The sequence below is a fragment of the Colletotrichum lupini genome, chromosome 10 (genome assembly GCF_023278565.1).
Source record: "Colletotrichum lupini chromosome 10, complete sequence".
Lineage (NCBI taxonomy): Eukaryota > Fungi > Ascomycota > Sordariomycetes > Glomerellales > Glomerellaceae > Colletotrichum > Colletotrichum lupini.
In genome coordinates this window covers 330,322-344,414 of record NC_064673.1, presented here as the reverse complement: position 1 = coordinate 344,414, position 14,093 = coordinate 330,322, and the positions used below count along the sequence as shown (strand labels likewise).

Sequence of the window (14,093 nt, the reverse complement as noted above, 5' to 3'; positions counted from 1 at the left end):
CAAGAGGTCTGAGGGAAAGAGCTCTCCCTGCTTATCTAAACAATCAAAACTACCCCGCCTCGCTTGGCCTCTACCGTGCACTGCACTGTACCCAAAGCCAGCCCACCCTGGTGCACCGCAAAGATGGTGAGATCAACCATCACTTTCAAACCCGCCCCGCGTAGACGGCATGGCTGCGAATTGGGCTCTTCAGCACCCAATGACGGAGTCGGCGTTGGCCATGAATCCTCCCTACAAAGCTTGCCTACTCTGCCCGCAGTGAGACGGTAGACCAAATCATCCGGGGTGGCGGAAGATCAGACACCCGGCCGGACTGGCTGATGTGCAGATTCTCGGTCAGCCTAATCGGGACGCCGTCATGGTACCCACACCTGCGACTGCCACTTCCCGACCGGACCACGACTCACCGGCATCCAAAGCCGCGAACCATATATCGGTCTGGCTCGTCCCGTCAAAGCAAACCTCGCCTCTCTACTTATCTTTCCTCAGGATGCTTATTTACACTTCTGCCTGTCACTGCATGCGCCTCATCCTATAGTGGGCTCGTCACTCACAAGTCCGGGTGTGTCAGTCGCCGTGGGAATAATATATGATGTTTTGATTATTAAGTCGATGCGTGAATGGTATCCCCCAATGTGCCGTAGTGATGCTCAAGGTCCAACGACCCAAATGCTAAACTCCTTTAACGCCGAAAACGATTGTCTGCCGAGTGACTCAACGCCGTGGCCCTTTGCGGCTTCGCCATCCCATCCTCAAGACCAAAGTCCCTCATGACCCCAGAATCTTGGAATACGCATCCTCCACCTCCCCGGCCAACTCAAGCAACGCCACAATCACAATCTGGTGCGTCAGATTCGGCAACCGGTCCCTGTGAAGCCCGATCCACTCCAGCGGCGGCGTCGCCTCCCCCATGTCCCTCAACTGAGGCGTCTCGATAATCGGCGGCTCCAGCGCAACGTAGTCGTACTTGGACTGCGGAACGTTGACCTCGGCCGTGATCTTTTGCTGCTGCTGCGACGGTCCCCCGCCCGCCTGCCCGTCGCCTCCTCCTCCTCCCCCTTCCGTGTCGGCGTCCGGTACGCCCGTCACCTTGATCGCCGTGAGCGCCGCCGTGAGCGGGAGCTCTTTGCCCCACGTCTGCTCCAGCGATTTGGCGTGGCTCGCCCACATGCCGCGGATGTAGCTGATGCGCGAGTAGTTCCATCCCACCTCCACCTTGCCCTCGAACGCGCTCTTGAAGATGTAGTCGATGCGGTTGCGGTTCGGTGTCTGCCACGTCTGCATCACGGCGCCGACCTTGGGCACTTTGAGAATGGTTCCGCCGCGCGATCCCGTGGCTCGCTCGACAACGTCTTCCACCGAGATCTCGCTGAGCGTCTTGGGCGCTTCAATGTTCCTGACACCCGCGAGTCCGATCCGCAGCTGTCCGAGGGTGAGTGCCAAGATGCTGTGGACGCGCCGCTGCTCGATGCTGGCCGCGAATCGCGCTTCCGCGCCGAGAGCCTCCATCTTGAACACTTGATGATCTGAAAATGTGCTCGGGAACACGCCCAAGTTCAGTGCCTTAAGTGTAACAACAACATCTGTATCCAGCGAGATGGGCGCTTTCGACAGCGTGTCTTCGGCTGGAAGCTTTGGCGCGCTTGTGAGATGGGGAGACAAGGCGGCGCTTTGGTAGGATCTCCTCCTCATGAATTTCTCAATCTCTTGCAACGACATTTCAAAGTTGGCGCGCCTCTCCTGTATGAGTTTTTGGAACGCTTGGTAGAGCGATGCGGCCTGTGCTGCCGACGTCGTGGTGCCAAAGATTTGCACAGCGTCTCCGTCAAAGATGGCGACGAGCCTATCACCGGTGCCTTCGAGACTGCGTCGAACATTGTACATGAGGAGCTCGAGAGATGTTATGTCGGCGACGAGGAACGCCTGGTAGTCAAAGGCGGCCTTCACCCTGAACTGGCTGAATCCAATGGATGCTTGTACCAGGGGCGTTTCGTTGAGCGCCGCCTCTCGCTCTGGCCACTGGATGGATGTCCGCAGCTGGAGCTTTTGCAGTGCGATGAAGCCGCTCAACCGGCCTGTGCAGTCTATGCCAATCTTTTCGAAGCCCAGGCACAGGTTTTGCTCCCAGTCCGACGTCTTCTTTGACGAGACCCAGAACTCCTTGATGGCAAAGACCGACTTGCCAATGGCCTGACCCATGTCTACGCTGACATCAAGAGATGTAATCGAAATGGTCGCCGTCCAGGGGAACGCTGCTGTGGCGGCCACCTGCTGATATCTCTGCACCAAGTGGCCTTGTTGTGATGTTTCCGTGTTGAGTTTGGCGACCGGAGCCGTCGTGGTATTCCGCAGCTCCGTCGGGTACCAAATCTCGCGGAACAGCAAAAAGTCTTGAAGCTGCTTGGCGTTGATGGAGACGGTCATCGGGCTGACCTTGAGAATGGCAGACACGCCGCTCGTTCCGCTAACATGCTTGCTGTTCATCAGCGACAGCACGATCGAGTCGACGTCAAAGCTTCCTGTAGACTCTCTCGAATATACATGCTGGACGGACGCTTGCAGCTTGGAGAAGGCTCCCGAGATGGAAAAGAAGTTGCCTTGTTCCTGTGAGCGCACCGTGTTGACGGTGAAGTAGATATCGTCAAAGCAAGTCGTGGCAGCCACACGTGCAATGGGCTGACAGCTTAGCGAAAACTCCTGACGGCAGATGCGCAGTCCCAGGTTCAGCTTCAGACGTCCAATGACGGCGTTTGGATCAGCAGTGAGAATATTATCCTCATTGCCAGCCTTGGGCTTCGCCGCTGCCGCCGGAGTCTGGGCTGCCGCTGACGCAGGCGTATCCTTGTCCTTGCCCACGACTTCTTTGACGCTGGTTGTCATGTCCATGATGAGGGGCACCACAGACGGGTACAAGATGTTGCTCGAGGCGTCAATCTTGATCTCGCCGTACAAAGAAGGGTCTTCGTTTCCGTTGTCGCGATACTCAAACTTCCAGGCCAGACCTGGTGATCTGAGAACAGTGCTGCTTCCCGTGTCATCCGTGCTGAACTGACCATACTTGCCTGCCAATGAAGGCCGTCCGGTCCTGGAGCTCCCACGGAGTCCGTCTGTTGGCTTCTTTCCTGATACATAGACCACGGCACCCGAAAAGTCAGCGTCCACCAGCAGAGACTCTAGCCGTTTTGTGCCGAGTATGCTTCTCTGCGGTGGCGCCGGTTCCTTGATCTCGTCCACCTTTTCGACCTTGGGCGGTGCGGTCCCGGTAGTCCAGTTTTGAGACGCCCTCTGCACGTTCTGCATGGAAAGGCTGATGGAATCTTTGAGGATCGCAGCAGGAATGATGAAGCCCGAGGTCAGGCGCAGGTCGAGCGACTTGCCCACTGCCTGGAAGGCCAAGCTGCGGGTGTTTGGATTGGACACGTAGGCAATGTTGAAGACGACCTCGGGAAGCAGCGCCGAGTGAAGCGATCTGAGACTCTTGTCCTGGCCGGGAGGGACCATCTGGAGCTGGAAGTTTTCAATGGAGAGCCTGGCTGATTTGGTCTGGCGTGTCCCGAAGCTGACAAGCTGAACGGACAGAATGAGGTCTTCCTTGCTGCCCGCCAACGGTAGTAGCTCATCCGAGGGGTCGCCAACGAGCCATGAAATCTGCGTGTCGCGCACCTCGAAGCGGTACACAATCGACGACAAGAACGAGTCAATGATGTCTGGTTCCTCTGCCTCTTCCTGATCATTAATGGCAATGCGAGGCCGAGTCTGTCGGATCTTGCGCAGGTACTCGAGCTCGCGCGACGTATCGAGGTCCTTGATCTTGTCACCCATGTAGCCCAGAGCGGCCACTACCGTTGAGACGGTTTCCGGGGACAGCTCGATCTCTAGACCGTCGCTTCTAAAGTTGAATGACCTTTCTTCGGTGCCGTCTTCGGTGCACCGCGTATTCATCGAGATGAGAGCGCCGAGAGCGAGGCTGCCACAGGACCTCATGGCGTTGTCCCTGCCCTTCTGCACATCAATGAGAATTTGACGCAGGTTGATGTGTAGTTCTGGTTGAGCCAGGATCGGCCCGTGAGACCCGTGACGGTTGGCCACTTCCAGGTGTACTCTGTCCAGCTTGAAGGAGAGACACGCTGTAGGATCCTTTTCAGACACGAGGGGCGTGTTTCCAAACACTTCAATCCCGGCCAAGGTGAGATGGATGGTGTAGATGAGACTCGAGTCGGGTTCAGGCGGCGACGGCTTCTCTTTGGTGATGGCCTTTTCGCCAAAGATTTCGCTAATGTGGCCCTGAATCGCCTTTGTACCCTCCTGAAGCTCGTTGACGGCACTAGAGATTTGGGGTCGGTTGAGAGCGGTTAAAAGGCTGTAGACCGCAGAGGCGTCCAACTGCATAAGCTCGACAGAGCCAAACACCGACACCGAGTGCTCCCCCTGGCCCATGTGACTGACGATGCGACCATTGGTCGGCGGGATACGGAGAAGCGATATGCTGCGCTGACGGTCTCTGACGTCCATGCGGACTTCGTGAGAGTTCTCCTTTACGTCAAAGTCAAAAATGAGTTCCTTTCCAAAGTTGGCAGCCACAGCTGCGCGCGCTACAACGCCAGAGATGTTGTAGGTCATTGACTGCAGCAATGGGACACTGATGCGGTACTCGTCTAGGAACATTGCGACGTTGACCCTGAAGGAAGACAGACGCTCGGCAATCTTGATGCTGTTCCTGCGGGGCGGCGCTGGAGATTCTGGCAGCTGTTTCTGGAGCTTATGTATCTGAGTCAACTCGTCCTTGACCAGATAATCGGCGACTTCTACGAGATAGAGAGGATCTTGCTTCACGGCAAAAGTCAAGGTGCGACTGCTGGCCGTCGATTTGATAGTGTGGCATGACGTCGTGTCCGTCTCTAAGAGCTCGTGGGAAACAATGATGCTTGGGTCCTTGATCTGGAACATGCCCAGCAGCTCCGACCGATGATGGAGGCGGGACGTTACTGCATCGCAGCTGAGGATGAAGTTGATGGATGAGCCAGTCGCTTCATAGGCATCAACCAGGCAAGACACCTTCATGTTGTGGCCGAGAGAGGTGGCGCTGAGGTTGATAGTGTCCACTTCAACGGAGCCTCGCCCGACCGCCAACACAACGTGGAATGCATTTTGGGTTTTCGGCTTTGAGGTGTTGTCCACTTTCGGCTCACTCTTGGGCTCTTGAGGAGGTTTGTTAGCCCGGCTGGATTTGTTGTACAGTCGCAAAACATCCTCGGCTAGCTCGCACAGTTCCCAGTTGAGAATGACGGCAGCTTCGCCACAATAGACATTCAGAACAGTCATGTTCTTTGACACATCTTCTGCTCCATCGGTGTTTGGCACTGCTTTCTGCTCCAGCCTCGTCGTCAAGTCAGAGAAGACGACTCTATTCTCCTTTGGCCCTGGGTCGAGAAGCAATTGGACGTCCTTGAGGCGCAGGGCGGCCAGGATCGGCAGATCGGGCGATGCGGGTTTGTCGTCCACCTTTACCGCTCCGAAGACATTCTTGATCAGTGAAGAATCGGCCACGTCGGACAGGTCCCAGCTGCGCCATCGTTGGAAAGCATCAATAACGCGCTGCGCAGCATCAGCCGGTGGCGAGGCTGATGCCGCGAGGCAGCTCAAGTGCAGGTCTTCTTTGAAGGCCGCAGGCAGGTGTGTCCAGACTTGACGCAGTCTCGCAGCCATCTTCCACGAATCAAAGGTGCGTAGATGCTCCTCGGCAGATCGTAACACTGCTGATGGGCGAGTCAAGAAGGATGGGTCACCAATGGGATGCCCCTCGGTCATGAGCTTGTAGACGAAGTGTTTGATGCGGTCTTCGTGTCGAGACATTGTCTGGCCCAGCACCTCTCCCAGTTCCGCAGCGACAACTCCGGTCCTGTGGATGAGTGAAGCAAGGTACTCGATCTTTTCTGATGCCGTGCTGCTCTTGATGCTGCCAATGTCTGCGTCAATGTACGTGACGTCTTTTGAGCCCAGTGATACCATGACGCTTTCAATCTGCGCCATAAAGGCTGCTTGGTTCTCCTCAGCCCCTGAAAGCCGTTCTGAGGCTGACACCTCGGCAGATCCGAGCTTCAACAGCACGGAGGTTCTCTTGTTGCTCTCAACGGGCTTCAGCGGGTCCTTCCATGCGTCGATCGAGCGGAGACACAGCGATAGTCTTGACACGGTCACATCGTATTGGTCCTGCTCTTCTCCGCCGGGGTTCATGCGGTCGACGGTGGAAGAGTTCAGGAAGCGTATGCTAGCCTTTGGGACCCTGACGAGTACATCGGTGATTTCGCCGGCAACCTTCCTCTTCTTTTGGAGATCAAAGATTTCCGTCATTGATGATATTTGTAGTGCGTCCAGGATATCATCTGGATCACTCGGCTGTAGCGCCGCGAGTAATAGCGACACATTCTTGACAGCTGAGGGGTTCAAGAACGCAGTGATGCCTGACGGAATTTCCAGTATGATGCTGTTATGAGCACGATCCTCGGTCAGAGACTCGGGGTCAATGTCGTCGAGACCAAATTCAGAGAACCCAAAGGCGGACGCTTCTTCGTCTTCCTCGATGCTTTGCATGACAGCCTCTGACGTATCAGGCCGAACGCTCTCGAGGGGAAACGGCGGAGTGTAGAATTGGCTCGAGAAGGCCACCGACGAGTGGTGGCTTGCATCTCTCACGTCTCCAATGGCGCTGTAGAATGCCGAGTGTCGGCCGGTCGACGTAGAAACGTCTCGCTGGTGCTGCCCACCCCTTTTTGCTTCAGAGCCGTCCGGGTGCAACATGTCTGACTGCCTCGACTTTGCTCGCGATCTCACAGAGCTTCTGGGCCTCACCACACTGCTAGTGCTGGAGGCGGTGGACGTGGATAGAAACGAGCTCTTGTGACGGAGAGGTCGAGATCGACTAAAGGCCGAACGACTATCAAAAGACCGCTGGTCTCCCTCGACGCCGTCCAGGACCGTTGGGTGCGGGACCGGCGGGAAGCCCTGGGCCGGCGGGTCAAGCTGGTCAGGAAGCGTTTCCTCCAAGATGCCCGGTAGAAGCAGAAATTCAGTTCGCCCAGCCCGTTGATCCTCGCGACGGATGAGCTCCTGCTGCAGCTTGCGCTCTTCAGAGAAATGAAACTTTCTTCCAATAATGGCCACGCGAATACTGGCTTGGAAGAAGGCGTCTGTTTCGACGCCGTGCTGAGACTTCCATTTGTGTCTCATTGCCGATTCCGAATTCACACATGAGACCTGAAGATCCGGGAGTCGAATGTCGGCTCGCCTAGAGTAGTGCGTACGGGCCCAGTCGTTGAACTTGATGTCGAGGGTACCGGTCGAGAACAAGAATGCCGCTTCGTCGACGTGGCACCAGACGCGGACCGCCTCAACAGCCACCCTCAGGAAAGTGACGTCGTATACAATGACGGAAGAGAGCGGTATCAGAGCGTTCTCGTCATCGTCGAATTCGAATGCGAATCCTTTGCCCACGCCCATGAGTGCCGTCAAGAAGTCGGCAGAGCACTCTCCCGATACGGTACCGACGGAAATGTCCCAATTGCACATGTAGGTTGGCTCGCTCGGGGGAAGCCCGAATAGACGGTGGCCGTAGATGGTGAGGCCGTCAATGAATAGCTGGGTACTGGACACTGCGCTGATGGGTGTTTCCGAGCCTGACTGTGCGTTTCCGAGAGACAGGTTCAGGGGGTTGAGATTGACCTGCAGGTCCATGTAGTAGTTTGTGAAGCGGAGGTCCAAGGAGAGGCCGGCAGTCTCGACCTGAACATTGCGCTGGCTGGAATAGAGGTTGGCAGGCAACAGCAGGCGCAGGTCGTCAATCTTTACGCTCATAATTACGTCCAAGTCGTTGGACTTTTTCGGAGGTGGGCGATTTGCGAGCTCTGCATCCGGGTTGCTTTCCTTGAGCTGCAAGAGGTCTTGGTACTCTTCGAGCGTCTTGAAGTGGATGTAGTCACCAAGGTAGTTGTCCTTGAGAACCAAGACATATCGTATGATGAATCCGTAGATTGTTGCCGTGGGGGACTGGAGACTAAGGTTGATTTCTAGGGTATCAATATTGGCCGGCGATGTCGTGGTGTTGTAGTGATATTTCCCGTCAACCTCAAAGTTCTCGCCATGACCGATCTCTTTTGATGTGAGAAACGTGCCCTGCGTATTCCATGGAGGCACATGTAGCCACAGCGAAAACGTCTCGGCACTCAGAACAAAGGGTACGGTATTCATGCTTGGCCGGAACTTGTCAATGGGGATGCACGAGTTTACAATGAGGGAAGGGCTTTTGGCTATGACGTAGGCGTTGTCCTCCAGATCAGTTGGGTTGTTGATGATATTGCCGTCGTTGGCGTTTAGGTAAAGCATTGCGTCGCGGAGCTCGAGATTGAGGTAATATCTAAAGGGCGTGAAGACAAGATACTCGGCCGGTGGCCCGCATGCCCAGTCGTCGACCAGGTCAATGATGAGGAAGACGTGGTCTCTCAGTATAAAGAGTTCCATTTGTTCTGTGACGATGTTGAAGTACCACGTCCTGAGGGTATTCCATTTAAGGGGGGTGGAAAGATCGCAGGAAATACGCTGAGGCCCTGAACGCCAGAGAAGCTCGTGGTTCACGCTGGTCGCGAGCTCGGTACTGGGCAGGTCGACGTCGAGCTTCATCTGGTACCCCGTTTGGCTGGCAAGCATGTCCATGGTGAAGGATATTGTGGAATTGCCAGGCACGATGAAGTCGAGCCAGCCTCCGGGACGGGTGGGTGCCGCGTCTGTCTTTGTGTTCTTCTTGGCACGGTTTCTCTGCTTGCGCTTCATCGGTTGAGGCGGAGCTTTCATGGGCGGCTCTTTGCCCTTCCACTTCCAATTCTTCGAGTCCTCTCGAATAGGGATATGCAGCGTCACCTCATCTAGCAGTTCGACAAACAATTTGAACTGCGTGGGAACGCGGTAGGCGCCCTCTTCCAAAGGCGTCGCGGGAACGGCGTCTTTTGACAAGCTGGGAACGAAGACACGCTGAAGATCCGCTCGGTGTCGGTCTGCCCAAGGCCCGTAGTTGACCACGCCGCCGTTGATGGCAAGACTCATGCCCCATCCGGGAGCCTCGTCGCCGTTGATGTACGTTGCAGCATTCTCCTTTGAACGTCTGCTCGCCGCCTCGGCCGTTACCTTGCCTACGACATCCCAGTAGATGGTCAGCGTCGCCTCGGGGCTGTCTACCACGGTGGACTCGGCAGCATACTCGACGCCCGCCCACCGCAACCTCGAATCCTGCTCATCTTCGTCCAAGTAGCGGGCTAAGCCTTGCCACTGGTTGGAGCCAGGTATTTGGGACACCGCGGTGGTGAGCGGACTGCGCGAGCCCAGAGAGAAGGATTCGACGGATTTCCGCCAATACGGCACCAAGTTGCGCAGTGTCCCCAGCGTGCGGCGTCTCTGCCGCCGGAAGAATGAAGTCTTGTACGTAGGACTAGGCTCCTGGGCTGCCTGTTTTTCGCGGCTGGCCCTCGTCGCCTGGTCTTCCTTGAAGTCGTCGTTCTCCCGCATCTCTACGATTGGGTGCTGGAACTTGATCTTGAAGTTCTGCCTATACGGGTCCGGAGTGGACGTCTTTGAGGCATCAATTTCACCAGAGAGCCCATCGGCCTTGACAATCAATATGGCCTTGGTGTTGTAGTTTCCCATGACTACAGCTGCCTTTTGGCATGTCACAAAGATGGGGAAGAGCTGCAGGAGGAATGGCAAATCCGAGTCCGCCTGAACATCATCGTTGCTGCCAGCCGGGCCATCGGAGGGGGTACTAGTCTGACTAGCCGAAGATCCACGGCGTCCAAAGGTGTTGCCAATTCTCGACAGCAGAGCCGCGCCAGATGTCTCCTTTTCGTGTTCTGCGGAATCTGGCGACGGCTCCGGCTTCTCGGTCGTCCTCTGTCCTCGGTTTCTCAGCGAAGCGTTTTCGTCTTTGGACTCGAAAGCGGTCGACACGTTCTCGGCAGTCGCTGTGGGCTCCTTGAGGCCAGCCAGAACGCTGTCATAGGCAGGGCTCCGGTTGTAGATGAACCATTCCAGGCCAACCAGGGACATTGTAACTCGGCAGGGCAGATTCGAGTGTCGTCCGTTTGTCCCGGCAGAAGCCTGCTCAGCTTGCTGTTGTGCTGAAGCTTTTATGTCCACCTCGCGCACTCGCCGTAGCCAGTATCGCCATGTAACGTAGCCATGCTGAATCAGGAACGTCTCGTTATTGCCGTGATATCGTAGACCGGTGAAGAATATACGTCCACCAAGAAGCGAGACCTGGAGGGCCTGTATGTCTATGTAGAGTCGGTAGCGATGCCATGTGTAGGTTCGTATGCCCCACGAAAGGAGCGATCCAAAGGCTCTGTTGAAGTAGAGGAGGAAGAAGACGGCGAGAGCACCGCATATGATCAAGTATACGAGAAACTCCCATCGAAAGGCCGGAGTCTCGGTCGGCGTGGGGTTCGGCTCCCCTTCTTGCGGCATCCTGACGGCGACGAATCAACAATGCCTCAGCTAGCATCAACGTCGGAGCTGTCCTCGTCCACCCACTGCCATGTCGCGGTTTCGTCGTCGCTCGCTTGGTGTTGTGATGGTAGGTTCGTAGGGTGACGGTATACTCGTAGGACGCGGTAGATGCTGTTAGGGGTATCGGGAGTATCGTTTGTACAGAGTAGGATCGGATAGTCGGATGGGTGAGGAATCGGTGAGACAGCGCAACATTAAAGCATGCGCAATGTGTGCGATGCGGTTGAGGTTGAATTGGTGTGGGATCACAGGCCAGTAACTTTCTAGCAGCCCAGTCGCATTTCCAAGTCGCGCCGAGCGTTCCCAACGACGGGGCCCGGGTGTCTCGCGCTAATGACAACCCGCGTGCCCCAGGAGGTGGCCCACTGACGGAGCTGTGGTCGTAGCTTCCGCACCCCCCCAGCAGCCCAGCAGCGGAGGTCAATCCCGGTATGGGCGGTGGACACATGGGCGGGTCAGTGGAAGGTCACTGTGAGGTGGTGCTCACTGCTACCCCACACGCTCAAGCACGCTGTGAAACCAAAGCTTCAGGGGAGCTGCCGGTATGGACCTCCCTAACAATTAATGCAAAGTCATTGGCCACACGCGAATGATGCGCAGCTGTCACCTCCCGCGTACGTACCTGTGTTGTATGCTAAGTACCTAGGTAGGGACGTACCCCCAGGCTAAAGTACGGCGTCGGCAGCTTGACCTTTCCACCTTGGGCCTTGAGCCGCGCATACGTACCGAATTACGCACCTGTCACGAGCTGCTCATGACAACCTAAACCTCGCAGCACGGCCGTCGTCATATTCTCTCTCTTTCTCTTTCCAGGTCTCTTTGACAAACATCTTCTTCGCTTCCCCGCCTTGTCACGTCCATACCCGAGCTTGAAGCTTGCTGTTCCGCCCTCTGTCTCTCCTGAACTCCGTCCTCCGACAGCCATGAGGTAGACGACATTCCTCAAACACAACAAACACCACCCTTCACCATGTCCCGCCTCGAGGTCAACATGGCGGGCGGCACAGGCGAGAAGCTGACCACGGCCACCATCATCGTTGCAGGTGTCGCCGCCCTGATAGCCACCTTCCTGTCAGCCATGTAAGTCCTTGTCGTGCTACCCTAACTGGCGCAACTGAGGCTAATGAGCAACTCGCAGATCCATCTTCCTCCAGTCGTATGCTACCTATCCCGCCCGCGCTCCCCCTCCAACGAAAGCTGACGCCTAGCAGGAAAAACTATCGAAAACCACTCCTCCAGCGATATGTCGTTCGAATCTTGCTCATGTACGTTGGCTGTCCCTTGAGAACACGATAAGCACCAGAGTCTAACGAACAAAGGGTCCCCATATACTCGATATCGTCTTGGACAAGCATGGTTTCTATCAAGGCTTCGTCTTTCCTCGACCCTGTCCGAGACATTTACGAGGTGAATATAGCTTGGTAGCACTTTATGTCCCACAAGTGCTAACAGAGCCAGGCTTTCACCATCTACACCTTCTTCCAGCTCCTTATCAACTATCTCAGCGGAGAACGCGCTCTGATCATCATGACCCACGGCCGCGAGCCAGTCTCCCACCTGTGGCCTATGCATCATGTGCTGCCCCGCGTCGACATTTCCGATCCTCACACGTTCCTCGCCATCAAGCGCGGCATTCTGCAGTACGCGTGGTTGAAACCCATCCTGGCTTTAGCCACCGTCATCATGAAGGCGACAGATACCTACCAGGAGGGCTACATTGGCGTGGAGTCGGGCTACCTTTGGAGCGGCATCATCTACAACCTCAGCGTCACCATCAGTCTGTACTCACTCGGCCTGTTCTGGGTCTGCATGCATGATGATCTGCTGCCCTTCCGTCCGGTGCCCAAGTTCTTGTGCGTCAAGCTCATCATCTTTGCCTCGTACTGGCAAGGGTTCTTCCTGTCAATCCTCGTCTGGCTCGGAGCCATCCCAGACAATGTCGAGGGGTACAGCCCCGATAACTTGGCCGCTGCCATCCAGGACGCCCTGATTTGTATCGAGATGCCGGCGTTCGCTATTGCCCACTGGTATGCCTTTTCGTGGCACGATTTCGCGGATAATAGGGTTTCCTCGGCACGGATGCCCGTCAAGTTTGCGTTCCGCGATGCGTTTGGTGTCAAAGACCTCATTGAGGACTCAAAGGAAACATTCAAGGGCGACAAGTATGGCTACCGGTTTTTCGACTCGGGCGACAAGATCATGGCGCATGAAGAGTCTCGCGCCAGGTTGGGAAGACTCGACGAGGGCATGCGGTACACAAGAGGTGGCAAGGCAAAGTACTGGATCCCAACACCCGGTCAGGTCGATCGCCAGACGAATCGCAACTTGAACGAACGCGACCCCTTGCTCCAAGGAACTGCGGGTGGTCCGAGTGAAGAGTACAACTCTGCCAACGGCACCTTCAATGAAGGTCTCACCGGCGAGCCCGAGATTGACAACGACGATGAGCGTCTCTACGGCAAGGCGCGCGAGTTAGAGTTTGGTGATTGGAATGTGAGTGCCGAAAGAATGTCATGACGACGATCAGTGTTGCTAACAAAGTACAGTACCCCGTCATCACTGCAAATGTCCCCCTAAGCCAACGCTACATGTCCTCTCAGGGAAGTTTAGGATTTGCGTCCGAGCCACGGTCGACAGTTGAGCGTCTACGTGTGTCTCCTCGGCCTAGCGAGCCAGCCGTAGTTACGATCAAGAAGAAAAAGAAGCAAAAACAGAAGCAAGTCGCTGCAGCTGAGACATCCCCCGATCGTACCGCCTCTGGGCCGTCATCCAAGCCTCAAAGCCCATCAACTCGGCCGACTGCAGCCGAGGAACAGGCTGAACCGGAAGCGAGTGCTTCCAAGTCGTACAGCGAGCCGGAAGCGTCTCCCCTTTTACAAGAGGCAACAGCATCGCCGTGGGCAGAGAGCGAGCAAGAAGACGATTTCAATAAGAACTTTGGTGTCGGGGACGACGAGGAAATCAACAAGAATGTTTGGGGCGGTGGCGAGTCCCGCTGAAAGAGCCCGGAACAAGGTAGATTTGTATTTTATAAGTTCGATACCCTTACTCTCGTGTTCTATGTTTCAGCAATATTGGCATAGCGAGGAGTTTGCGAGGAATACGAGTCCACTGTTCATCACAAAGGCTGATATTGGGGTTGCCGTGTATCAATACATCTGGGTACAGTGCTGGTGTTTCCCTTTCATGAATATCCATTAGATTCTCTTCGCCTCTGGTGTATTCCACCTTCACCCACGCTCCATACCTCTATAGGGAAGAAATTTGTTTGATACTGTCACCAAGGCCCATGGCGTGGCGGGGAATGTCAGCTCGCTCTGAATTGCCCCGCTCCCATGGGTCACGGGTTCGAGTCCCGTTTCTTGTAAAAATCCAAGCTTCATTCACATGACGGCAGAGGTCGGTATGGGCCTCCTTGGATCTTTCGTAGGCCCCCTATCGGGGGCTGAGCTTTTGCTTTTGGTCCAGTGATTGTCGTGATACAGGCAAGCATGTCTCTGTCTGTATCGCAATCGCAGAGCAACTCATCCAATCACCTCTTGTCC

At 55.7% G+C, this 14,093-nt stretch overlaps 2 protein-coding genes across 2 annotated transcripts; one reads left to right on the top strand and one right to left on the bottom strand.

Annotated features, from left to right (window-relative positions):
* Nucleotides 1-768: 768 nt before the first annotated feature.
* Nucleotides 769-10,506, bottom strand: CLUP02_17313 (fermentation associated protein; the record flags this gene model as incomplete). Its single annotated transcript, XM_049296226.1, has 1 exon — nucleotides 769-10,506. The coding sequence occupies one exon, from the start codon at nucleotides 10,504-10,506 to the stop codon at nucleotides 769-771; it is 9,738 nt and encodes a 3,245-aa protein (XP_049137450.1).
* Nucleotides 10,507-11,518: 1,012 nt separating this feature from the next.
* CLUP02_17312 (uncharacterized protein) lies at nucleotides 11,519-13,547 on the top strand (the record flags this gene model as incomplete). Its single annotated transcript, XM_049296225.1, has 6 exons — nucleotides 11,519-11,628; nucleotides 11,687-11,704; nucleotides 11,760-11,813; nucleotides 11,868-11,955; nucleotides 12,007-13,041; nucleotides 13,095-13,547. The coding sequence occupies 6 exons, from the start codon at nucleotides 11,519-11,521 to the stop codon at nucleotides 13,545-13,547; spliced, it is 1,758 nt and encodes a 585-aa protein (XP_049137449.1).
* Between the last annotated feature and the right edge of the window lie 546 nt (nucleotides 13,548-14,093).